General features: G+C 46.5%; 1 protein-coding gene across 2 annotated transcripts in view; it reads right to left on the reverse strand.

The window, feature by feature from the left end:
- The window catches only part of PDE4B (phosphodiesterase 4B), a 187864-nt gene that overhangs the window by 129924 nt on the left and 31829 nt on the right, over positions 1–26111 (reverse strand). The window contains exon 1 of one of the 2 annotated variants that reach the window (XM_033067178.2): positions 18276–18806. The exons of the other annotated variant lie outside the window; for it this stretch is intronic. Within the exon in view, the coding sequence (XP_032923069.1) occupies positions 18276–18511 (236 nt within the window). The 5' untranslated portion in view covers positions 18512–18806. Of the gene's footprint in view, positions 1–18275; positions 18807–26111 lie in introns of those variants that run through there. 2 annotated transcript variants of the gene reach the window in all.

Below are 26111 nucleotides of genomic sequence, written 5' to 3' on the forward strand. Positions count from 1 at the left end.
TTTTCCATTCTGGACACAGAGGTTACAAATGAAAATACTGCTCAGCCAGCCAAATGAAAAGATGCATTGCAAGAAGAAGCAAATTGTTGTTGTAACAGATTACAAAGCACAAAACAATTCTTTTTTAGTGCTGGAGGCAAATATATCCATCCTCTCTGCTGGCCTAAAATCAAGATTTCAGCATCAAAGCAGCTCAGCTCTCAGCACAAGGCCAGTGCTGAAGTGTGATGTGCACACCAAGATCATCCCCATGAAATTGGCTCAAAACCCCCGAAAATTAATTTAACAATTCTAATTGGGCCGATGCAGGCAGATTAATGAATTCCAATTTGTGTTCTGGATGTTTGCTGCGGTAAACAAGCAGCAACAGGAGCGCTGTGATTGTGATTCCTGGCTGGAATGCCTCGTAGAAAGCAGCCGTGAATCATCCAACAGTCATGCTCCTCAAAGGGAAAAACGAGCCGTGGATGTGCTCAGAGCAGGGGGAATCAATCCCTGGTGACTCCAGAATCCCCACAGCTCCCAGGTGGGGTCTGCACAGGAGCAGCTTCACCTGCCAGGGGTCTGCAGAGAGTCCCAAAATCCCATGGAAACAACAATGGGATGGTCATTCCTCCAGGAAGAGGAAATTCCCCATTCTGGGTACGATCAGCAATCAAGAGGAGGCAGAAATCTCCAAATTCCATATCCTTCCCCATCATAAATCCCAAATTATGAGAAATCCCATGGAAACAACAATGGGATGGCCATTCCTCCAGGAAGAGGAAATTCCCCACTCTGGGTGTGATCAGCAACCAAGAGGAACCTCCTAATTCCACATCCTACCCCTCTTTTTTTCCCATCATAATTCCCAAATTATGAGAAATCCCATGGAAACAACAATGGGATGGTCACTCCTCCGGGAAGAGGAAATTCCCCACTTTGGGTACGATCAGCAAACAAGAGGAAGCAGAAATCTCTAAATTCCAGATCCTTCCCCATCATAAATCCCAAATTATGAGAATCAAAAATCCCACACAAAACAATGGGATGGTGACATCTCCAAGAAGAGGAAATTTCCCACTCTGGGTGTGATCAGAAGCCCAAAGGAGGCAGAAATCTCCAAATTCCATATCCTTCCCCTCTTTTTTCCCATCATAATTCCAACCAGAGCCTGCTAATTGTGGTTAGGTCCAAGGGAGTTTCCATAAATCTTTTTTCCATGGTTTTGATCAAACCAGATCCACTCAGTGCCCATAAATCCTGACCACACCATTCCCCAAACACCCCTCAGATACAAATCAATCATTTCTATCTGCAATATTTGTAATTCCATCAGGGAAAAACTACTGAAATCCCAAAAAGAATTAATGGGATGACTGTGAGCATCCTAAATAAAGAAATTGTGGAAGCTGCAGGTTCCCCTCGTGCTGTGCTGAGTTCCATGGACACAGAAAAAACCCTTGGCCAATTTGGGCTGGAAGCAAAACAAAGATTTGGGATTTCTGTTGGAAATTCCAGGGTTTCAGCCTCGTTTTTATCAGAGATCAACTGCCCTCAACCACACAAGAACTCAAAATTTGGAGTGGCTACATTTCCAATTCTTATTTCAGCAACAAAACTGGAACAATTTTCACTTGTGCTCCATCAGAACACTCCACGGATATTCTCAGCCACTGAAATTTAACGCATTAATTGAAGGAAATTGGAAATTGTTTTCCCAAACTCATCAAATGCAGCTCTCCAAATTCCAAACCACTGTCAGGAATCACAGGTGGCTCCATACAAAACCATTTTGAGAATGAAGAAATAAAGTGATCACACTGCTCTGTTCCACAGAATTATCCACGGGGGGCTCATTAGGGGACCAAAACCCAATTAACAACAGGAGATGAGCCTGAACATTTTTGGGTGTAATTACTGGGCTGGGTCTGCTCCTGCTTCAAACCCAGCGTGGAGCCCTGGAGTATTGGTTTGCCAGAAAAGAAAACCCAAAAAAACCCCACAAACACAGCCAAGAGCACCTCCAGTGCTGCCAGTCTGACCAGTACAGACCAGTACAGACCAGTACAGACCAGTGCTGACCAGTACAGACCAGTGCTGACCAGTACAGACCAGTGCTGACCAGTACAGACCAGTACAGACCAGTGCTGCCAGTGCTGCCAGTCTGACCAGTACAGACCAGTACAGACCAGTGCTGACCAGTATAGACCAGTGCTGACCAGTACAGACCAGTGCTGACCAGTACAGACCAGTGCTGACCAGTGCTGACCAGTACAGACCAATACAGACCAGTGCTGCCAGTGCTGCCAGTCTGACCAATACAGACCAGTATAGACCAGTGCTGACCAGTGCTGACCAGTGCTGACCAGTACAGACCAGTGCTGACCAGTACAGACCAGTGCTGACCAGTACAGACCAGTACAGACCAATACAGACCAGTGCTGCCAGTGCTGCCAGTCTGACCAATACAGACCAGTATAGACCAGTGCTGACCAGTGCTGACCAGTGCTGACCAGTACAGACCAGTGCTGACCAGTGCTGACCAGTGCTGACCAGTACAGATCAGTGCTGACCAGTACTGACCAGTACAGACCAGTGCTGACCAGTACTGACTAGTACAGACCAGTGCTGACCAGTGCTGACCAGTACAGACCAGTGCTGACCAGTATAGACCAGTGCTGACCAGTACAGACCAGTGCTGACCAGTACAGACCAGTACAGACCAGTGCTGACCAGTGCTGCCAGTGCTGACCAGTACAGACCAGTACAGACCAGTACAGACCAGTGCTGACCAGTACAGACCAGTACAAACCAGTGCTGACCAGTACAGACCAGTGCTGACCAGTACAGACCAGTGCCGCCCAGTGCTGCCCAGTGCAGACCAGTACAGACCAGTGCAGACCAGTACAGACCAGTGCTGACCAGTACAGACCAGTGCTGCCAGTGCTGACCAGTACAGACCAATGCTGACCAGTACAGACCAGTACAGACCAGTGCTGACCAGTACAGACCAGTGCTGCCCAGTGCAGACCAGTACAGACCAGTGCAGACCAGTACAGACCAGTGCTGACCAGTACAGACCAGTGCTGACCAGTACAGACCAGTACAGACCAGTGCTGACCAGTACAGACCAGTACAGACCAGTGCTGCCAGTGCTGACCAGTACAGACCAGTACAGACCAGCACAGACCAGTGCTGCCCAGTGCTGCCCAGTGCTGCCCAGTGCAGACCAGTGCCACCACGGCACTGGGACACCAGTGCTGCTTTTTTGGGATTCTCTACAAACAGAGGCCAGCAGAATTACAAGAATAAAAAGTGGTTCTGTTGATTGAAGGGCCTTCAGGGACATTTTGGGCACACAGAGCCTCCCCAAGGGGCTCCACCCAAAATGCACAATGGGGCAGAGTTTCCACACTTTTATAATTTGGTCCATCTGCATATTGGGGGTTAAACTCCCAATTACAGCTTCAGGTAATGAAGTCATTTACCCCAAGTTTGCTGCCCAAACTCACTTTTATTTACATTTCTCAGAGGCAGTGAGGAGTCCTTGATTCCCTTGGAGAGGAATTGTTGTGTCTGACCAAAATGGGAAAGCAGCAGCTCACACTGGGTATGGAGTTTAGTTCTACACTAGAGAATGACACAAATAACTGAAAAATAGAAAAGCCAGACTCCTAAGACATCATTTGGACAGTGCTGTCCCTTCCCCTGGGTGCTCCCAGTGAAACAGAAATATTTCATGGAAAGGGAAGAGGGACAACAGCCAGCACCAGGTGCTGCTGAAGCCCCTGAAATTCAGAAATACCCAGGACAGAAAATTCCCCCTGCTCTGTCCTCAGGAGACTCCAGCTGATGACCTGGAGATTAATTCTGTGCAGGGAATGTAAATCCAAGGCCCACACGTGTCCCACCAATCCAAACCAGTTCAGCCAAGGATTAGAGCAGTGCAACAAGGGAAAAAAGCTCCAACCAGGGCCTTAAAAATATTTTTAAAAAATGAAGATGCACTTCATAACTCTAAAAATCAAACAAACTTAGAAATGTGACATTTTTCACCTCGGCTTGAGTGCAAATTCATCTGCTCCCTGTGAGGCCTGGTGAAAGCAGGATCAAAAATAGATGTTCCAGCTGATTAAATCCTCAGCTAAACAAATTGTCTGCAGGAAAATGCATTAGGGAGATGCAGGAGCAGCAGGACACTGGGATGAAATTGGATTCTTTGGATCATGTGTCTGAAGAATTCCAAATTCCCTCGTTTATCAGGAGAAATGAGCACAAGGGGGATGCTCCAGGCACGGGAATTCAACGCTCACACCTGAAATGGGTGTGAGAAACCAGATGGGTTTGAAAGGAAATAAAAAAGCAGCATTAAACCCCCATGGGATTAGAACACAGAAGGATTAAGATAAGAAAACTGGCCTCTTTTAGCTAAAATAGTTATGGTGATTGTCAACATTTGTTTGCAGGTATTAATAAAAAAAAAAAAAGAAAAAAAATCATCTTAGAGCAGTAAAAGATAGAAGTATTACCAGGAATAATGGAATGAAATGCAGGATAGAAGTGTGGATTATCAAAACAAAACCCTCCTAGATCACTGTATTTACTAAATGTGAACAGTGCTGATCATTTGGTGTATTAAAAATACATTTAAACACAGGGTAGATAATAAAAAACACAATATATGAATGCTGTGTTGATAAATCCTTCAGTATTCAGCCAGGAATCCCAGACTTTGGGGTGAGGGGAAGGAAAACCAGAACAAGGAACTCAGAATTCCTTCAAAGATGGTCAATCCTCTGTCTGTGTTATATTTTTATCTATTTGTGTTATATCCATACATCCTATTTAACAGAAATCCCGAGCTCTATGCAAACCTGATGGATCATTTTCAAAAATCCCTTTGAAAGGATGACTAAAATAAATAAATTATCAAATGAAGCAGCCTGAGAATGAAAACAGGATCTCGTTCCTGTGAGACCTGGGACAATTTTTCCATCCCCAAATGCAAAATGCATTTGTGACCATTCCAGATCAGGAATGGCTGCACCAGGTACCTGTTATTCCTTTTTCTCATCAATCTCCAATTTTTAAATTGTGGAATCGAGCCAAAAAAACGTTAAAACCAAATAACAACCCGCCAAAAAAAGATATTTTTCAAGTCCATAATTGAGCCTTTGTCACAAAACCATGAATTAATCGAGATCACAGTTATTAAGCAGTAAGAAGCTTTTAATCTTGGTTATTCCTTTCAGTTGAGTCATTACTCGAATATTTTCTTGCCTTCCTGAAATGATTAACGGTGGTGACCTTTTCAAAATCGGGCAGGATCTTTCCTGCATGCAAAATAAACCCACAAAAGCTTCATTTCAAATCCAGCCCCAATCCAATCTACCCCCAAAAATCTCTGTCAGCAGTTAATTGAATATTCAGGAAGTCAAATAAAAAAAATGTGGTGGTTGGTGGTGGTTTTGTTTTGAGTTCATTTGTCCTCTTTAATGTCCTGCTCGAGGCAGGAATTATTGGTGACAAAACCAGTCCCAGTTTTCACATCAATTGAGTTCAGAGTGTGCAGCTGCACAGGTCGATTTTGCACCACAAAATCCTCCCAGCCCAGCTCCCAGGACAAGCCCTGTGGAAGAGCAGAGCCTCAAAAAAAAAAAACAAAAAAAAAAACAACCCCATCTAAATCAACAAATCAATGAAATTTCACCCCAAAGCCACCGCTGGAGCAGCAAAAATCAAGGAAAAAGGGATTTGAAGGAGATGTCTGTCCCCAAAAAAGGCCACTGAAGGGACAGCCCTGGAATTCTAAGTAATCATTGTTTTTTTTTTTTTTTTGGTCTCAGGTAAAATTAGCTGGGATTTTTGGAGCAGTTCTCCCTTGGAGAAAGAACATCCACTTAATTCTTACAAACTACAGGATTCCCAAATGGGAATAGCAGATAATTCCCTACAGTGGGATCAGACTGGAATGGGAAATAAAAGTGATTTGTCCAATAGGAATATCAGATAATTCCCTACCCTGAGATAAACTGGAATGGGAAATAAAGGATTATTTGTCAATGGGAACATCAGGTAGAAGAATGCAAAGAGTTTTATATATATATATAAAGTTATATATGTATAAAATAAAGAGTTATTTGTGAATAGAAGCATCAGGTAATTCTTTACCCTAGAATCAGTCTGGAATGGGAAATAAAGAGTTATTTGTCAATGGGAACATCAGGAAATTCCCTACTGGGATCACACTGAAATGGGAAATAAAGAGTTATTTGTCAATGGGAACATCAGGTAGAAGAATGCAAAGAGTTATATACATATATAAAGTTATATATATATAAAATAAAGAGTTATTTGTCAATAACAATATTAGATAATTCCTTACCCTAGAATCAGTCTGGAATGGGAACTAAAGGATTATTTGTCAATGGGAACATCAGGTAGAGGGATGCAAAGAGTTATAGATATACATAAAGTTATATAAAATAAAGAGTTGTTTGTGAATAGCAGTATCAGATAATTCCCTACACTGGGATCACACTGGAATGGGAATTAAAGGGTTATTTGTTAATGGGAACATCAGGAAATTCCCTAATGGGATCACATTGAAATGGGAAATAAAGTTATTTGTGAATAGCAGTATCAGATAATTCCCTACACTGGGATCACACTGGAATGGGAATTAAAGGGTTATTTGTTAATGGGAACATCAGGAAATTCCCTACTGGGATCACACTGGAATGGGAACTAAGGGTTATCTGTCAATGGGAACATCAGGTAATGGGAATATCAGATAATTCCCTGCCCTGGGATCACTCTGGAATGGGAACTAAAGGGTTACTTTCAAGCACAACAAACATTTTCTGGAGATTTCTGCATCCCTGCAAATCCCAAATGCCTCAGAGGTGTTGGTGCCTGGAAAGGTGACACACGACAGAATCCTCTGTTCTGCACGTCTCAGGAATTCCTGCTCTGCCTTTGAAATGCAGAATTTCAGCTCCTGCAAAGGCAGATCAAGAGCTCCAGGATGGAAATGGGGCACTTGGAGCTGGGAAAAGCATCTGGATGTGTGGCTGCTGCTGCCAGGATTGAACATTTCCATCCCTGCTTTCATTCCTGTCCCTCGTGGAGATTTGCTTTTATCTCTCCTATCTCTTTTTAACCTTTCTCTGTGGTAATTGTAGTTGTTAATCTTGTTAATTAAGGCTGGGAACATCCTTCCCTTTGTTTTGGCAGGCCTGGCAGAGGGCAGCATCAAAAATGTCTCAGATATTTGGATTAACAAAACCATTCCACGGGAGAGGAGCTCCTGAAATTCCCCTTCTGTGCTTGGATCCAAACTTTCCCTCCCATAAATCCTGGAGTTTTAGGAATATAATAACCTTATGGAATTAGAATTACAGCTTCTGGGGAGAGATTTTAATATTGACTACTAAAATAATCCATGCTAATTAAACTGTCCCTCTCTCAGCCAAGAGCTGGTGCCCTTCAAAGGTCCACAGGCTGCCACCCCTGAATTGTTAAATGTTTAGTTAAATGCTGGCTGTTTATTCTCTCTGTTTACAGCTGGATTTTCATCTATATGACAGAGTTCCTAAATTAGTGACCCTGAATTATTCATCAGCTATTTAGCCAAATGCTCTCCCCGAGCCCCCAGCCGTTTTAAACTGAACAAAACCACATTAAATATTCGATTTTTCTCTCTAAACACCACTTTTTATTTTTTTCTTTCCCCTCAGAGATTCCTTAAGGCATCCCGACTTTTGCCTGGAGTGCTCCCGGGCTAAAAAGCACATTTAATAATGTGCTTCAGTTCCTTCTCTTCCCTTTCCTTGAGCCATGAATGGAAGTGAAAGGCAAATTGGAGCTCAGCCTGTGATCTCTGCAAAATCCAGCAGGGGCTGCTTTGCCTGGGGCAGTGCCATTCCCAGTTTGTGTCACCGGTCCCCGGAGCAGGGAACTGGGAGGTGACAGTGGCTGCAATCCCCAAATCCAACAGGGAACTGGGAGGGGACAGTGGCTGCAATCCCCAAATCCAACAGGGAACTGGGAGGTGACAGTGGCTGCAATCCCTAAATCCAACAGGGAACTGGGAGGTGACAGTGGCTGCAATCCCCAAATCCAGGCAGGAACTGGGAGGTGACAGTGGCTGCTGCCATCCCTGAATCCAAACTGGGAGGTGACAGTGGCTGCTGCCATCCTCAAATCCCAGCAAGAACTGGGAGGTGACAGTGGCTGCAATCCCCAAATCCAAGCAGGAACTGGGAGGTGACAGTGGCTCCCTAAATCCAACAGAGAACTGGGAGGTGACAGTGGCTGCCATCCCCAAATCCATCAGGAACTGGGAGGTGACAGTGGCTGCTGCCATTCATCCCCAAATTGCTGCTGAACCCACCCAGGGTGTTGATTGCACACGGAACGGCTGCTGTGAAGCACTGAAATAATTCGGATTTCTTTCTCTTTGCCTTCATTTAGAGAAATGAGAAATAAGCCAAGAGCTGGTTAAGGAGAGCAATTTCTCCTGAGCAACTCGAAAATTGAATTTTTAACAATAAAATACAAATAAAAGCAGTAAATAAATACAAAACCCAACCAAGAGACAACGAAATTCCTGAGATTTGAATCTCCAGCTTGACCTCTGCAGTTACCCCCAGTCCACTCCAGTTTTGTCAATTTTAATTCATAAATTCCATCTCTTCAAGATTTGTGAATATTTCTCTCGTGTTGCCATGCACAAAACTCCAAATGAGTATTTAAAATATCAACCTCAAATATTTCTGAGCTTGTTTCCATCCTCATTATTTACACTGTTAATAAAGCAATTCTAATTATTGTGCTTCATTATTTTCTCCTCTGGTTTTGTCAATTTTAATTCATAAATTCCATCTCTTTGAGATCTGTGAATATTTCTCTCATGTTGCCATGCACAAAACTCCAAATGAGTATTTAAAATATCGACCCCAAATATTTCTGAGCTTGTTTCCATCCTCATTATTTAGACCATTAATAAAGCAACTCTAATGATTGTGTTTGATTATTTCCTGGTCAGAAATGTTGGAAAAGACCTCTAAGATCAAGTCCCACTGATTTTCCTCTCCTCCCTTCCAGCACTGAAGCAAATCCTGGTTTTCCATTTCATTGCGCTTTTGAGATTTAAATAATAAGTGAAAATAAATTAATTAATGGTCAAATTAATAAAAAGTCAGCTCTGAAATGGGGGTGTGAATGGTATTTGGGTGAGAATGGTGTCCAGTGGCAGAAGGGATGGGATGAGTGATCCAGGCTGGGATTGACAGGAATTCTCTGATAACCCCATTGTCAGCCCAGCCCACGAGGAGAACTCCTCATTTTTCCATCTGTTATTACACAATAGATCCACGAGTTTAATTCACAATATTTTTCAGGTTTTGCTCTGTGATTAACATCAATTGAAACCCTTTCCATGAATTTCTGCTGCTCTGAGCCCACCTGGAGCCCGGCTGGGGGCGATTCCCAGTGCTCCCTGTCCAAGTGGGAAATGAGAACTCCCAACAATGGAAATAAAAACCCCAGCATAAGCTCTCAGGAGGGATTCCCACCCCACAGAGCCCTGTCCAAGTGGGAAATGAGAACTCCCAACAATGGAAATAAAAACCCCAGAACAAGCTCTCAGGAGGGAATCCCACCCCACAGAGCCCTGACGTTTTTTCCTTCCCCCTCCCTGGAGACCTGCTGGGTGTTGCCAAGGGATCCCAGGGTGGGGACTCCCCGTGGAACTGTTCAAGGATGGGCTGGAAGAGCAGCTGGGATACTGGAGGGGATACTGGGATGGGATACTGGAGGGGATACTGGGGGGATACTGGGATATTGAAGGGTGTCCTGGAATACTGGAAGGTGTCCTGAGATACTGGAGGGGATCCTGGGATACTGGGAGGGGATACTGGAGGGAATACTGGGAGGGGATACTAGAGAGGATCCTGGGATACTGGGATGGGATACTGGAGGGTGTCCTGGGATACTGGGAGGGGATCCTGGGATACTGGGATGGGATACTGGAGGGGATACTGGGATATTGGAGAGGATACTGGGAGGGGATACTGGAGGGGATACTGGGATACTGGGATGGGATACTGGGATACTGGAGGGTGTCCTGGGATACTGGGAGGAGATACTGGAGGGGATACTGGAGGGGATACTGGAGGGGATACTGGAGGGGATACAGGAAGGTACCCTGGGATACTGGAGGGTGTCCTGAGATACTGGAGGAGATCCTGGGATACTAGAGGGGATACTGGGATACTGGGAGGGGATGCTGGAGGGTGTCCTGGGATACTGGAGGGGATCCTGGGATACTGGGAGAGGATACTGGAGGGTGTCGTGGTATACTGGAGGGGATACTGGGATACTGGAGGGGATACTGGAGGTGTCCCTGCCCATGGAATGAGCTTTAAGGTCCCTCCCAACCCCTGCAGGACTCTGTAATGTACAGAACTCAAACCCACAAAATCCCAATGCAAAGCTTCACAGCCATTCCCAAACCTCCTGCTGCACTCCAAGCACGGCTGAGGATGATTCCCATCCCCAGGAATGACCAAGTGAGGCACTCACACGGTGCCACAAGAACTTTTTTCCCTGTAAAACAACAAGTGCCAAGGCCAAGACAAACAGGGACCATCAGCTCTGACAGATCCTGACTGGGATGCAGATGACAAAGCTGGAGCTGCTTCCTGGGAAAGGCTGTAAAAATAGCCAGGGCTGACATTTCAGGGTTTTTCTCCTTCCTTCTGGAGGCAGCCTGGAAGTGCAGCAGAGCAGATTTCCATCAACCTCTGCTGGAAAAACCCAAGTCTGGAGTCTGGGTGATTGGGGAAGGTGCTCATGTTGGAGGCAGGGTGGGAGAAGAGAACCTTGTGTTTGTAGGGAAGAAAAAGGTGGAAAGTCTGGCAGCAGCTGAGTCTGGATCCCAGCCTGGAGCTTGCCAAGACCCTGGAGTGCAGGGAAACCCTCCCAGAGCAGGTTTGTACGGGCTGGGGCTGCTCCTCACCCAGCTCTCACTCCCCTGATCCTCCCCCTCCTGCCCCACCTCTCCCTCCTCTTCCTTCCTCACCATTTCCCAACGGGATCACCTGGATCTCAGTCCTGGATTGTTCCTCATGGATTCCTCTCCAAACCCACGGATATTTGTCTGCCAAATATCAGCTCCAGGACAGTGGAGTTGTCTGAGGTTTTTGTGGGATTTTCTGTGGTGAGGACAGAATTCCTCTTTTGTTCCCAGCTGCCTTCGAGAGGAAAACCAAATCCATAAATGCTGTCCCTGGCTCTGCCTCAGAAATCCATTTGCTGCTTTTATCCCTGTCCTGTGGGGCTGAAGGAGGCTCCAGACGAAACTGATACCAAACAACACCAAACATTTCTGAGCACACCCTGACCTCTCCCTGAGCTTCTTTCCAAACAGATCCAGGGCTTTGATCCAGCAGGAAGCTCCTGGAGAAGGGGAGCACCAGCAGCCCATGGGGGAGGTGACAGCAGGGCCATTTGTCCTCCTGTCCCAGCCCTGACCCCCAGCAGCTCCACAGAACAGTCTGCTAAGTGGAGCCAGTCTGCCAATCCATGTTTGAAAGGACAATTCCCTAAGGACAGGAGAAAGCTTTGGACACTCAGCTCTTGCCATCATTCATTCAGAGTGATCCCAGCTCTGTAATTGCCATTTGCTTTCTAAACTTTCCTCCCTCAGTCAGCCACTAAGGAAAAATTCAAACAGAAAATGCTGCCCAGCACTCCAAGGTCCATCAGCAATCCCAGGATAAATTCCCAGGTTTTGGAGACAAGGCAGGATGAGGAACACGAGTTTCTCAGGCTGTGAATTTTCCTTATTTTCCCCAAATTTCAGAGCTGCATTTCCTTGCCCTTCTCCCTTTTTCTCTCTTTGCTTTGTCCTGTGCTCCTTGCCAACCCCTTCTCGAAATTCCACATTTAATATTTGATGCTTTTCCATTTTTTATTCCACCCTCCTCAGAAAATAAACACAGGATAAAAGAATGCCTGGACAAGCAAGAGGATTGTTTATCCAAGCAGGATAAAATCAGAGGATCCCCTGAGCAGGAAGGGACCCACAGGGATCACCCAGTCCAACCCAGTCCAACCAGTCCAACCCAGTCCCCCCCAGAATTCCAGCCTGTCCACCTTCCCAAGGTTTGCTGCATTAACTGCAATCAATAAAGCATAATTTGTCTTCCTGGGATGTTTTAAGGGACAGAAATCTGAAAATACCTTTGAACTTACAAGGTCTGGATGCCTTTGGATGTTGCTGAGTTCCCTTAAAACTCATTTTTGTGGAATGGGCTCCAAAATAGACCAGGCTCAGCCTCTCCACTTAGCTCAGGAATAATGAATCCAATAACATGGAAAAGCTAATTTTCTGTTATTGTTAGGGAAGGCAACTTTCACCAAATGAAGTTCTCCATCACTCTGCAGTTTTTACCTGCAGGGTTCACTAAAGCTTTTGGAAATGGAGCTGCAGCACAAAACATTTTAATACAGAAAAAAAATAGGGGGAAAAAAAAAGGGAGAAAAGGAGGCTCAGGAGGGATCTGGATCTGCACAACTCCCTGACAGGAGGGGCAGCCAGGGGGGGATTTGGGATCTGCTCCAGAACAGGGACAGGAGCAGAGGGAACAGCCTCAAGTTGATGTTTCCAGGATATTTTTTATGTGATCCATTGGAAGAGGCTGGAGACAGCCTGGAGCAAGCTGGGATGCTGGAAAATGTCCCTGCCCACGGCAGGGGTGGGGTGGGAGGATTTTTTTGGGGATTTTTCTCATCCCAAACCATCCTGGGTTTATGATTCCACCATCCCCTGATCCCTGTGGAACCCCTGGACAATCCAAAGAAAACACTGGGATAATTCAGAACCAAAAAAGCTAAAAAATGACCAAAAAAAAAACCCCAAAAAAAGGATCAAGGAATGTGGAGATGTGCAGTGAAGCCACCCCACAGTGCCTAAATGATGATAAAGCTGAAATGTGTCTGCCACAGTCTGTCCTGGCAGCCAAGAGGAGCCCAGAGCAGCCAAGTGCACATCCCAAAAACACAGCCCAAAAACACATCCCAAATGTGGGGATCCTGCCACGAGAGAAGCTCCACACATCAACACTTCCAACAAAGCCAAATCCAGCAGCAAAACCTCCTGGAGAAACCCTTTGGCCACAGAAAATTTCACTTCTGAGCCCAGTGGGAGGGTTGGAGTCCAGGGATTCTCTTGGGAATGTTTATTCCTCAGAGATTTGGACACTGCAAACATTAAAAAACTCATTTCAAGGGTTTAAAATTTATTCCAAGGCATTAAAAGCTATTTAAAGGTATTAAAACTCCAGAAATCATTTCTCTGAGCAGGAATCTGCTCCCTTCCTCTCTCCCCTTCCCAGGGAATGCTGAATCCACCAAACTCCAATTATTAATCCAAGGATCTGGTGCATTTTCCTGGAATTTCCAACAGCTGGGCTCTATTTTAACACCATCTTTCCCCACATATGTGGCTGGGGGATGAGGGAAGTTGCTCCTTTCTGTTTTCCATGGATTCAGCCAGGGCTGGGAGCCAATTTCCCTGGAGGGAGCAGATGCAGGGATGGCACAGCTGGTTCTGTGCTGGCTGTGTGGGCTCCTTTCTGTCTCCTCTCACCTCCGTGTCCCTCGCGATCCCTCCTCCGGCTGCTGAGGAATTCTCCTCAGATGGAGACAGATGGGAGAACACACTCAGCTGAGATAAAGTGAGGAACCCTTCTGGTTTTCCCCCCATCCTTTTCCCTACTCCCTTTTCAGTTTGTTTCTCCTGGAAGTTTCTGTGGAGAATTGAGCAACACAACGTGTCCAATCCCAGCCCCAGCCTGGAAGAGGAACGGCAGGAACAGAGGAATCATCCTGCTTTTATCCAAAGTGGGAAAAGAAGCTCGAAATCACATCAACAGAGGGTGAGAAACACAAGCAGAGCAGCTCATCAAAGCACAGCCAGGGTGTTTCCAACACTGGGAAATGGGAGTGCATCCTGCTAAATATGGAGAGGAGCGGAGACAGCGCCAAGAGCGCATCCCGAAAAATCCCGGAATCACCGGGGTGGGAAAAGACCTCTGAGACACTCAGCACTGACAGACTGGGTTTGTCCCACAGGGGGAAGCAAATCCTGGCCAAATCCTGGCAGGGGGTGGCCAGGAGAGCTTGGATTTGGGATCCTGGAATGCCAGCACAGGACAGGGACAGCTCAGCACAGTGGGACACCAGGGGTGGAACAGGGAGAGAGCAGGAGCAGCTGGGCTGTCCAGCAGCGCCAAACCTCGAGAAAATCAGGGATCTGATCAACTCCATGAGCTCCAAACCTCTGGGGAAAATCAGGGATCTGATCAACTCCATCAGCACCAAACCTCTGGGGAAAATCAGGGATCTGATCAATTCTATCAGCACCAAACCTCTGGGGAAAATCAGGGATCTGATCAATCCCATCATCACCAAACCTCTGGAGAAAATCAGGGATCTGATCAATTCTGTCATCACCAAACCAACCAAGACAATCATGGATCTGACCCATTCTATCAGCACCAAACCTCCAGAGAAATTCATGGATCTGATCAATTCTGTCATCACCAAACCTTTGGAGAAATTCATGGATCTGATCAACTCCATCAGCACCAAACCTCCAGGGAAATTCATGAATCTGATCAATCCCAGCAGCACCAAACCTCTGGGGAAAATCAGGGATCTGATCAATTCTGTCATCACCAAACCAACAGAGAAAATCAGGGATCTGATCAACTCCATCAGCACCAAACCTCTGGAGAAAATCAGGGATTTGATCAATTCTACCAGCACCAAACCTCTGGAAAAATTCATGGATTTTATCAATTCTATCAGCACCAAACCTCTGGGGAAAATCAGGGATCTGATCAATTCTATCAGCACCAAACCTCTGGAAAAATTCACGGATCTGATCAATTCTGTCATCACCAAACGTCTGGGGAAAATCAGGGATCTGATCAATTCTACCAGCACCAAACCTCTGGAAAAATTCATGGATTTCATCAATTCTATCAGCACCAAACCTCTGGAGAAATTCATGGATCTGATCAATTCTATCAGCACCAAACCTCTGGGGAAAATCATGGATCTGATCAATTCTATCAGCACCAAACCTCTGGGGAAAATCAGGGATCTGATCAATTCTATCAGCACCAATCACCACAGACAATCAGGGATCTGATCAATTCTATCAGCACCAAACCTCCAGAGAAATTCAGGGATCTGATCAACTCCATCAGCACCAAACCTCTGGAGAAATCCCAAAGCTCCAGAGTTTTGTGCTGCTCTTTTTTGGGAATGGGGCACCTGGAGATGGGATGCAGGGGTTGGAGCAGGCAGGGATCTGACTGCCACAGGTGCCATGGGCATGGTGAGAACTTTCCCTGAGGAAAAGAATCCTTTGGATCATGGAAACACTTGAATCATGGCCTTATTCTTTCAAAAAATACCCTTCAACATTTGCTTTTCTCTTTTTTTCTGGGCAGGATCTGACTGGATACAGGAGCAGCCTGTGGTGACACAGACTCCAGCAGAAGGAAATTGCCATGCATTGCCAGAAAAGCAGGAAAACACCTGGAAAAGTCCAGAATTTCAAAGAGAAAAAGCAATGAGAAAAAGCAGAAAACTGGAAATAAGAAAAAGGAGCAGAAGATTCTTCAAACAACAGCATCAATGTGGTGAAAATGCTGATTTACCAGCCCCAGAGTGAGGAAGTTCCCTGGTTATGAGGCTGGAAAAGTTACAGATCCCACAAACCCCAGCATGGATCCATTCTCTGCCCTTCATTCCCTGCCCCCTTTATTTCCCAGATCCCACAAAACCCAGCATGAATTCATTCCCTGCCTTGACCCTGCTGTGCCATTCCCTTCCCCTTTTATTTCCCAGATCCCATAAAACCCAGCATAGATCCATTCCCTGCCCCTTTATTTCCCAGATCCCATAAAACCCAAAATTGGATCCATTCCCTGCCCCTTTATTTCCCAGATCCCACAAACCCAGCATGGATCCATTCCCTGCCCCTTTATTCCCCAAATCCCATAATACCCAAACATGGATCCATTCCCTGCCCCCTTTATTCCCCAGATCCCACAAACCCCAGCATGGATCCATGGATCCATTCCCTGCCCCTTTATTCCCCAGATCCCACAAACCCCAGCATGGATCCATGGATCCATTCCCTGATTTTTTTTCAATTTCTACATTTCCTTCTTTCTTATCTAAGCTTAAACCAATTCCAAACCACCTGATATTAAAAACTTCTAAAAATTGACTCTAAATTTTCCCTTTTTTTACCATTCAGAGGGATCCCACCTCCTTCACAAGTTGATCCAAGCTCCATCTCCAAATGAAATACTGGAATTGTTTTTTTCACCAAACACCACAGATGCTGAGCCTGGTCCCATGCTGCTCCCCTAATTCCCAGCTGGACCACGCTTCCCTCATTTCTCTGGAGAGGCTGCTGGGATCACATGAGCCCCACGACAGATGTTGCAGGGAATTAATGTGAATAACCCCAAACACCAGTGACTCCAAGCAATTAAAATCCCCAAGAACATTCTGGAGCTCATAACCAGCTTGAGGTTGTTATTACTGCTTGGATTTGAATTAAAAACAACAACAACAACAACAACAACAACCACCACAAAAAAACCCCCACAGATTTTCTAAAAGCAGGAAATCTGCAGGATTCCAGAATTTTAAAGGAATGGGAAAGTAATGGATATATGGTTATGCCAAGAGGGATTTTAAAATTCACATTACTCAAAGTTTTCTGGTTCAATTCCCACACTCAACTGGTGCATATTTTGGGATTTAAAGGTGGATCCTGCGAGGAAATTCAAGAAATGAACCAGTGAGATCCTCCTGGGTTTTCTCCTTTGCTTTGTTTATGGTTTAGGCAGGATGAGTGACCCTCAGAGGCAGCCCCAGCCAGCTGCAATGGCACCCAGAGCGACTCTTTGGGGTTAGGGATTTGTGGGAAGGGAGAAGAAACCTCTCAGCCAGAATTCCCTTGGAAAAAAAGGCAGAAAGGAGGGAGATTTGTAGCCAGCAAAAATTGTCTGAAAGCTTTTTCCAGGATTTACCACCGAGAGTGCCCTGCTCAAATCACCCTGAGCTGAGAGAGTGAAGAAAAAAACGTGTCCTGAAGGCTCTGAGATGAGTTCCTGGGCTCTGAGATGAATTCCTGGGCTCTGAAATGAATTCCTGGGCTCTGAAATGAACTGATGGGCTCTGAAATGTGTTCTGAGATGAATTCATGGGTCCTGAGATCAATTCATGAGTCCTGAGATCAATTCATGGGCTCAGAAATGAGTCCTGGAATGAATTCATGGGTCCTGAGATGAATTCATCGGTCCTGAAATGAATTAATGGGTTCTAAATGGGCTGTGAAATGAATTCCTGGGTTTTGAAATGAATTCACAGGTCCTGAAATGAATTCACAGGTCCTGAAATGGATGGATGGGCTCTGATATGAATTCCTGGGTTCTGATATGAGTTCCAAGATGAATTCATGGACTCTGAGATGAACTCCTGGGTTCTGAACTGAATTCATGGGCTCTGAGATGAACTCCTGGGTTCTAAACCGAATTCATGGGCTCTGAGATGAATTCCTGGGTTCTGAAATGAATACATGGGCTCTGAGATGAATTTCTGGATTCTGAAATAAATTCATGGGCTCTGAGATGAATCTCTGGGTTCTAAACTGAATTCATGGGCTCTGAGATGAATTTCTGGGTTCTGAAATGAATTCACGGGCTCTGAGATGAATCTCTGGGTTCTAAACTGAATTCATGGGCTCTGAGATGAATTCCTGGGCTCTGTCATGAATTCCTGAGCTCTGACATCATTCCATCGGTTCTGAAATGAGCTAATGGGCTACGAAATAAATCCTCAGCTCACGCAATGAATTCTCGGGCTCTGTACAGAATCCCTGGGCTGTGCAATGAATTCCCGGGCTGTGCAACGAAACCCTGAGCTCTGCAATGAAACCCCGAGCTGTGCAATGAAACCCCGAGCTCTGCAGTAAAACCCCGGCTCTCCCCCAGCAGCCCGGGCTCCCGGGGCAGTTGCCGGAGCTGCCTTTGTTCCCGGGGATGATTTCTGGCGGAGAGCAGAGCGAGGCCCCGCACTCAGCATCCCCCGGTGCTTTTGTGCTCTGCTCACCGCGCTCCTTCTCCCCAGCTCCGACCGCAGCTCCGCTGCTTTTAAACGCGGTTTAAACCCAGTTTAAACCCGGCTGAGCTTACCATGTGTGTGCCACCGTGAAGCGACGGCGCTGGCGGATGCTTTTATTCACCAACAACTTTCTGAAAAAGCAGGGAGAGTTCCTGGGCGAGCTGCGAGGAGAAATCTTTGGCGACGTGGGTCTGTTCCCAGGCAGCTTGGGCAGCTCCAGCTCTAGATGCATCTGCTCCTTGAAAGTCCTGATGTAAAGCTCGGCCTCGGGAGTGGCGAGTTCCCGGCCAGGCTCCTTGGTTGTCATCGCTGCGGTTCTGGCGAGCAGCGAGCGCTCAGCGCTGGCCACGGGCGCGCATCCCCCGAGCGCGGATCGCGGAGCTCGCTCAGCGGGCTGAGCTCCAAAGGAGAATCATCCACGGGAGGAGGATCCGGCAGCGCTGCCACAAAGCTCTGCTATTCCCTGGGAAGATGCTGCCGGTGTTGTTGTGGCCGCTCATGAAAGATTCATGGCGTTGGGCATCCCCGGAGAGCGCGGAGGGTTCGGGGAAGGAGCGCGCTGGGCTCGGGGCTCGCCGAGCCTTTCAGTGACATTCGGGTTTTAGTTGAACGCGGAGGGTTCGGGGAAGGAGCGCTCGGAGCTCGGGGCTCGCCGAGCCTCTCATTGACATTTGGGTTTTAGTTTTGGCTCCACCCGCACCGCGCTCATTGGCTCGGGGTTATTTGGGCACCAGCGTGAGGCATCCCCAGGAAATTTTAAGGAGCTGTGTAACATCCCGGCTCTGAGCACTGAGAGTGGGGGGAAAACGCCAAAAGGGAACAAAAACAAAGGCACGGGATTGCGTTCTGCTCCATGGAATTCCTGCTCCATGGAAGGGCTCCTGGGATGCGGAGCCGAAGGGTCAAACCTCAGCCAAACCAAAGGATGGGGGAGCTGGCAGCGCCCTGATGAGTTCATGCCAATCAGTTTTAGAGTCTGTGTGTTTAAAATGGGAAAAAAACCAGGAATTTTATCTCTGGATATAAACACGTTCTACTTTTCCAAGGATAAAAAGCAATGTTCAGGTAAGGAGGTTCAAGACAAGAGCACAATAAATCCCTGAGGGAGGGGCGTTTTTTGAAACTGGTCAAAATTGTGTGACCAAAAATGCAAATACAAGAAATGTTTTTAAAGGAGGAGGAGACAGGGAGAGTGTGTGAGGAAAGTGCTCTGGTTGCACAGTGCAGGCATCGATTCCACAGCAAACCCCTCAAATTCCAGTCATCCCAGTCCAGCCCAGTGGCTTTTCCATGATCCCTGTCTATTCCAGTGGCTTTTCCATTATCCCTGTCCATTCCAGTCATCCCAGTCCAGCCCAGTGCCTTTTCCATCATCCCTGTCCATTCCAGTTGGTTTTCCTTCATCCCTGTCCATTCCAGTCATCCCAGACCATCCCAGTGGGTTTTCCATTATCCTTGTCCATTCCAGTCATCCCTGTCCATCCCAGTGGATTCTCTATCATCCCTGTCCCTTCCAGTGGGGTTTTCCATCACCCCTGTCCATTCCAGTGGCTTTTCCCTCATCCCAGTCCATCCCAGTGGGGTTTTTCCTCATCCCAGTCCATCCCAGTGGGTTTTCCATCAAATATCCCAAAACATTTGACAGGAACAGCAGCGTGCCTTCCTCAGTTTCCAGCAGAGAATTTCCCTTCAGAGGAGTTCCACATCCCACCCAACCTGCTCTGTGCCTCATTCCCAGTTATTAAAAACCAAAAATAAACCAAAATATCTGCCCAAGCCTCGCTTAAGGTCAGTGGGATTTAATCCTGAGAGGTTCAGGCAGCAGCAGAATGGGAATACTGGATGATTTAGGAATTTTGACATGGTAGGAGAGACAGGGAGAGACAAAGGAGAGACAAAGGAGAGCCTGGGAGCTGAAGGGGGAATCAAATCCACACAAATGCTTTGGAGATGGAATTCCCAACAGAAATTTAAAAACGGGATTCCAAACAGAAATTAAAAAAAAAATAGAATTCCAAACAGAAATCAAAAATTAAATTCCCAATAGAAATTAAAAATTGAATTCCCAATAGAAAATAAAAATGGAATTCCCAATAGAAATCCAAAATGGAATTCCAATCAGAAATAAAAATGAAACTTTCTAACTCTGCTGGGATATTGGAGGGGGTTGTGAGGATACATCTGGTATCAGAGATATTTCCATGCCTTTTCCTGAAGCTTTTCAGAGGACAGGGAGAACAGAGGGAGATCATTTAAAAAGCAATAAAACTTTTTTTTTGTTTTCCAGTGTGTCCATTAAGGAAGTGCTTCATTTGGCCATCCATTAATTAGTCGTGAAGTGGCAGCCCCAGAGCCTGGCCAAGGTGAGGTGGGCAGGGGAATTCCAGAGGATGGAGCTGCTGAGGAGGGAGAGGAGCCAGGGCAGAAAGGAAGAAAAGCAGAAAAGAGGGAATGCAAAGTGCCCAGCAGGGAATGCAGGAGATTCTCCAAGCTGAGGCTGTTTGGAGAACTTTGAAGGCTCATCCTGGATTTCCCACATTTCCCTGACAGAATTCCCTGGGAAAGGTCCCAGCACAGCTCTCCTGGAGTTCCTGATGCTGCCAACCTCTGGAGTTCCACACACACAGCCAGCATCTCCCAGTTCTGCAGGGATTGCCAGCCTGGAGCTGTGGCCAGACACTGCCTCACTCCAGGAGCAGCCAAGAGGAGGTGAGAACCAACACTGGCAGCAAAGCTGGATCTGAAAATCCTGGCAGCAATTCCCTGAGCCTGAGCACCCAGAACATCAGAGCTTGGAATCCTGGAATGGTTTGGGTGGGAACTTAAAGCTCATCCAGTGCCACCCCAGCCATGGCAGGGACACCTCCCACTGTCCCAGGATGCTCCAGCCTGGCCTTGGACACTCCAGGGATCCAGGGACAGCCACAGCAAATCTGGAAATTCCATCCCAGCCAGGAATTCCTTCCCCATATCCCATCTCAATCCATCTCCTTCCAGCTTCCAGCCATTCCCTGTGTATTCCAGATTCCCACTCCCAATAATTAGCTCCTAAACCATAATCTTCAGATTTTTTTTATTTTTTTCAGAAATTTGGGAATTCTATCTGGTGAATAATGAGCTGTACCAACAGTAGGGGGGCTTGAAAGCTGCAGGAGATTTGGTGTGTTGTGAAATCATGGAATTCTGGAATGGTTTGGGTGGGAAGGGAACTCAAAGCCCATCCAGTGCCAGAGGTTCCAGGGACACTTCCCCTGTCCCAGGCTCCAACCTGGCCTTGGACACTGCAGGGATCCAGGGGCAGCCAATTCTCTGGGAATTCCATCCCAGCCAGGAATTCCTTCCAATTTCCCATCTAAATCCACTCACTTCCAGCTTCCAGCCCTGCCCTGTGTCCTGTCCCTCCATCCTTGTCCCCAGTCCCTCTGCAGCTCTCCTGGATCCCTTCAGGCCCTGCCAGGGGCTCTGAGCTCTCCCTGGATCCTTCTCCTCTCCAGGTGTCCCCCCCAGCTCTCCCAGCCTGGCTCCAGAGGGGCTCCAGCCCTGCAGCAGCTCTGGGGCTCCTCTGGGCTCTCTCCAGCAGCTCCAGCTCCTCCTGCTGTTGTTCCCCAGGGCTGGGGCAGCTCTGCAGGTGAGGTCTCACCTGAGAGGGGCAGAATCCAGAATCCAGAACCCAGAACCCAGCCCAGCCTCACCCATCCTCACTCCCAACCCTCCCAGGGCTGTTTTCCACCTTTCATCCCAAACCTGGGCTGACCCTGGGAGAGCAGGGCCAGGTTTACAAATGGAAATGATTCCCTGAACAGCCCAGACTGCACTGATCTGTCCATCAGCACAGATTATTGTCTGCAGCCCAAGAGAAGAATTCCTTCAGAAAAGGGATCAGAAATATGAAGGAATTGCTGAGGAGGCGGAAAGGATGATTGAAGGAAAGTGCCTGGCAGGAAAATGAGACCACTTGGAAGAAAAAGGACAATTAAGGAAACTTTCAGAAGTTTAAGTGCACTTGGGTGAGATTCCATCCCCACTTCCCAACTCGCTGAAGAGTCTGGAAGTGCTGGAAGTTTGAATATATTTGATTAAAATAACTGATAGGGTGGGAAACAACATTTCCAAGCCTGCAACTCCTCATCAAAAGCTGATCTGGAGTGTGCTGAGAGCAATTGCTAAGCAACCACAACTCATTTTTTCTCTTTAGCAGCACCATTATTTACCTGTTCCCCAGTCCTAAGAGCCAGGATGGATAAAACACCAGGGAAAAGGGAATTGGGAAGGGCCCTGCACGCTCCAGCAGCAAAGGAAAAGCTTTTAGGTGACTTTTCAGAGCACTTTCAGCAGAGTAATGGGGAAATTCCCCCTCAGAGCACATTCAGAACACAACAGTGAGGAATTCCCCTTTTTTACTCCAGCCACTGTTCCATCCATCCCCAGGGCATCCCACAAAGATTCCACCAACCCCACAGCAAATTAATTAGAGAAATTTGTTCAAGGCATTGTGCTTTGCTGGTGCTACTTGGGTTTCTTTTTCCAAGCAGGGGAAAATGTGTTTTTAATCAAGTACAAAGTCTCCTTTTCAGAAATCCTGGTTGATAGAATTCCCTCTTGAACAGGAAAAATAAAATCTCTATTAAACTTCCAAACAATCTGAAATTTAAGATTTTTCTTTATAAAATAAAAATTGGAGATCCCCTCTGTGTGTTTTAATTGCTGTTCAGTAATTGTTATTTAATCCATGGAATATCCTGGAGCAACTGGGGCTGTTCCTTTGTTAGTTCTGGAATTACCTGGAAGGTCCCTCCCACACAGCAGGGTTTAAATCAGGCTCAGGATTGGAAAGGTCAGGAGAGATGGACAATTCCAGAACGTTTATTAAAGCTGAGGATGCACAAGGGAAGGATTCAACCCCTTAAAATCCCTTTTAGACTAAAATTACACCACATTTGATGGGAAAAAAAAAACATTATTGGGCCAGGACATGATGGAATTTCACAGCACTGTCCCTGTTAATGTGGATTTCTGCCAAATGGGTTGGGAAAGGATCCATGATGCATTTCCAGGAGAGAAATTCCAGGAGCCAAGCAGCTCCATTAGCTCTGGGACAGATGAACATGAGCCTGAAGAGGAGGCAGGGAAATCAGCCAAAGCACATTCCCAGTGGAAATAAAAGGAAAAGAGGAATGTCTGGGCTTGGGAAAGGCTGGGAAAATGAGATTTTGAGGAAAAACAAACCAAGCTAAGGCAGGAAAAAACCCTATAAAACAACAACTTTGTCTTGGACTAAACCAACAGTGAGTGCAGAGAAAAAAAAGAGGGGATGAGAAGGTCTGAGAGAGTGGAGAATATGGGAATTGTCATTTGTACTGCAAAATAACTCGGCTGCAGAGGCAGCAGCAGAGCACAGAACGAATTTGCAGTGGAAATGTCACAGGGCTGACAGGGATGTGATCCTGAGCTCAGCCCTGAGGCAGCAGCTGCAGCTGCCAGGATGAGGCAGCACCAGGAATAAATCAGAGCAACCCCGGCAAGCAAGACAGGCAGAGGAGAAGAAAGAGAATCAAAGGGAGAAATGTCTGCAGCAAGACAAGGAAAACATCAAGGAGCTGGGAGGTGGAGGAGGGCAGGGAATGGGGCTGGAATGTGGAACTGGGAGGGGATTAAAATGTCAGGCAAGGCTTGGAGAAGCTGTGAGGAAAGAGAGGAGAAGGTGGCAGGGATGTGGAGAGGGGAGCAGCACTGAGAAAAGCAGGAAAAGATTCCCAGGAAATTCAAAGTGCAGGGAAGGAGAGCTGGGTGAAAAGCTGGAAAAGATTCCCAGGAAATGCAGAGTGCAGGGAAGGAGAGTTGGGTGAAAAGCTGGAAAAGATTCCCAGGAAATGCAAAGTGCAGGGAAGGAGAGCTGGGATCACAGTGAAAAGCTGGAAGAGATTCCCAGGAAATGCAAAGTGCAGGGAAGGAGAGCTGGGTGAAAAGCTGGAAAAGATTCCCAGGAAAGGCAGAGTGCAGGGAGGGAGGTGTTTGTGGCACAGAACTGGAACCTTTGCAGGGATGGAGCAGCTCTGGAGCCACACCAGGAGTGGAGGAAAAGGGAAAAGAGGAGAGGAGCAGGGAAGGGACCCACATGAGAGGGAATTATATTAAATATTCATTTTTTTTCCCTTATTTCCCTCCCACCACAGCCAGGAGATGCCCTGTGTCCATCCTGGTGACTGCCACTAATTCCAGTCCTGCTAAATCCCACTCCATCCTAGTCCCAGCTTTATTTTAGCAAACCTGCTGCTAGGCTCGACCTAAACACCCCACTGGCATTTGAACCATCCCACCCAACTCTGGGGGGTTAAAACAGGGATTTCACCTGAAAAACAGGAATTCACTTTTGGGATTTGAGCTGCACTGGATCAGCCACATCAAAGCTCCCCTTCCAGAACACACAACAGAACTCCAGGGTTTAACAGGAAATATCTGGGAGCATCATCCACCCTTTAATTTGTGAAAAGATGACATTTCCCAGAGATAATGGAGATGTCCCTGCATCCCTGAGGTGTCCAAGGCCAGTCTGGATGGAATTTGGAGCAACCTGGGATTGTGGAAGATATCCCTGCCTGAGATGAGAAGAACTTTAAAATCCATTCCAAACCAAACCAGTCTGGAATTCTATATAATATAATACAATTCTAATAGAATAAAATAGAATTCTAATAAAATAAAATAGAATTCTAATAGAATAAAAAATCCTCAACCCTCCCTGCATCATCTCTTTTCAACAGCAGGCTGAACAAATCCCAGGGAAATCTTTCCAGCCCCAAAGCAGAAGGTTTCATGGTGTTCAGATGGTCAATTTTAAAGTTAAACAAATCCCCCAAACCCCACACCTGCCTCTGCATCTGCTGCCTGCCAGGCTGAGCTGCTGAAAGATGGCTCCAGGAGAGAAAAGTGGAAATTACATGTTTAAGGATTTCCCTTCTCCTTCCCTGAAAGTTTCCTGCTGCATGAGAAGCAGGAATCCATCCCTAATTACAGGTTTGCATGACAAACTCCCCACGTTTGAGAGGCAAAAAAAAAAAAAAAATTAATAACAATCCACAGTTATTTAGATTCCTGTTGGGAGATAAGGTTGTTTTATATTTAATAGTTTTAAATTATCCAGTCTGGAGATGCGTTCCCACAGATTGAGGGGCTGCTGGAATTTTTGGGAAGGGAATTTTTGGTAGGGAAATCAACCAAAAACTGGGAAAAAGAACAACAAAAAACTGGACAAACCCAACCATAAACTGGGAATAAAAAACAACAAAAAACTGAACAAACCCAACCAAAAAATGAACAAAACCAACCAAAAACTGAACTAAACCAACCAGAAACTGAAAAAAACCCCCCTATCAGATACTGAACTAAATCTTTGAAATGGAGAATGTAAACCCCCTCCCTCCAAATTATTATAAATTTGAAATCAAGGGGCTCTCAGGCAAAGATATGGGAATTAGGAACAACAGTTCTTTACTAGGGAAATTAAAATAGAAATACAGCACTACAAAGAACAAACCCCAAACCCTGACACAGTCAGAGTACAGCCTGACACCCGTCAGGCAGGGTGTTGGCAGCAGTCCCATCCCATGGTGGCTGCATCCTCCTGCAGTGACAGATGTGGCTCAGCTGGAGCAGTGCTCCTGTACAAGGTGCAGTTTCCCTCCGGAGCTCCAGTGGTGATGTGGAGAAATCCGGTTTTCCTCTGGAGTCCAGTGGAGAAAGGGGCTCCCTTAGTGTCCCAAAACCTCTGTTTTTATCTTGGTAAGAAATGTTGGGCTCTTCCCCCTGGCTGGAGCAACTCCCAATGGGATGCAGTAATTTTATCAGTGCCACAGTGGGACTCAATGGCCATGAGCAGAAAATGACTGGCTGGAGGAAGGATGGGTTGT

Source organism: Catharus ustulatus, chromosome 9 (genome assembly GCF_009819885.2).
Source record: "Catharus ustulatus isolate bCatUst1 chromosome 9, bCatUst1.pri.v2, whole genome shotgun sequence".
NCBI lineage: Eukaryota > Metazoa > Chordata > Aves > Passeriformes > Turdidae > Catharus > Catharus ustulatus.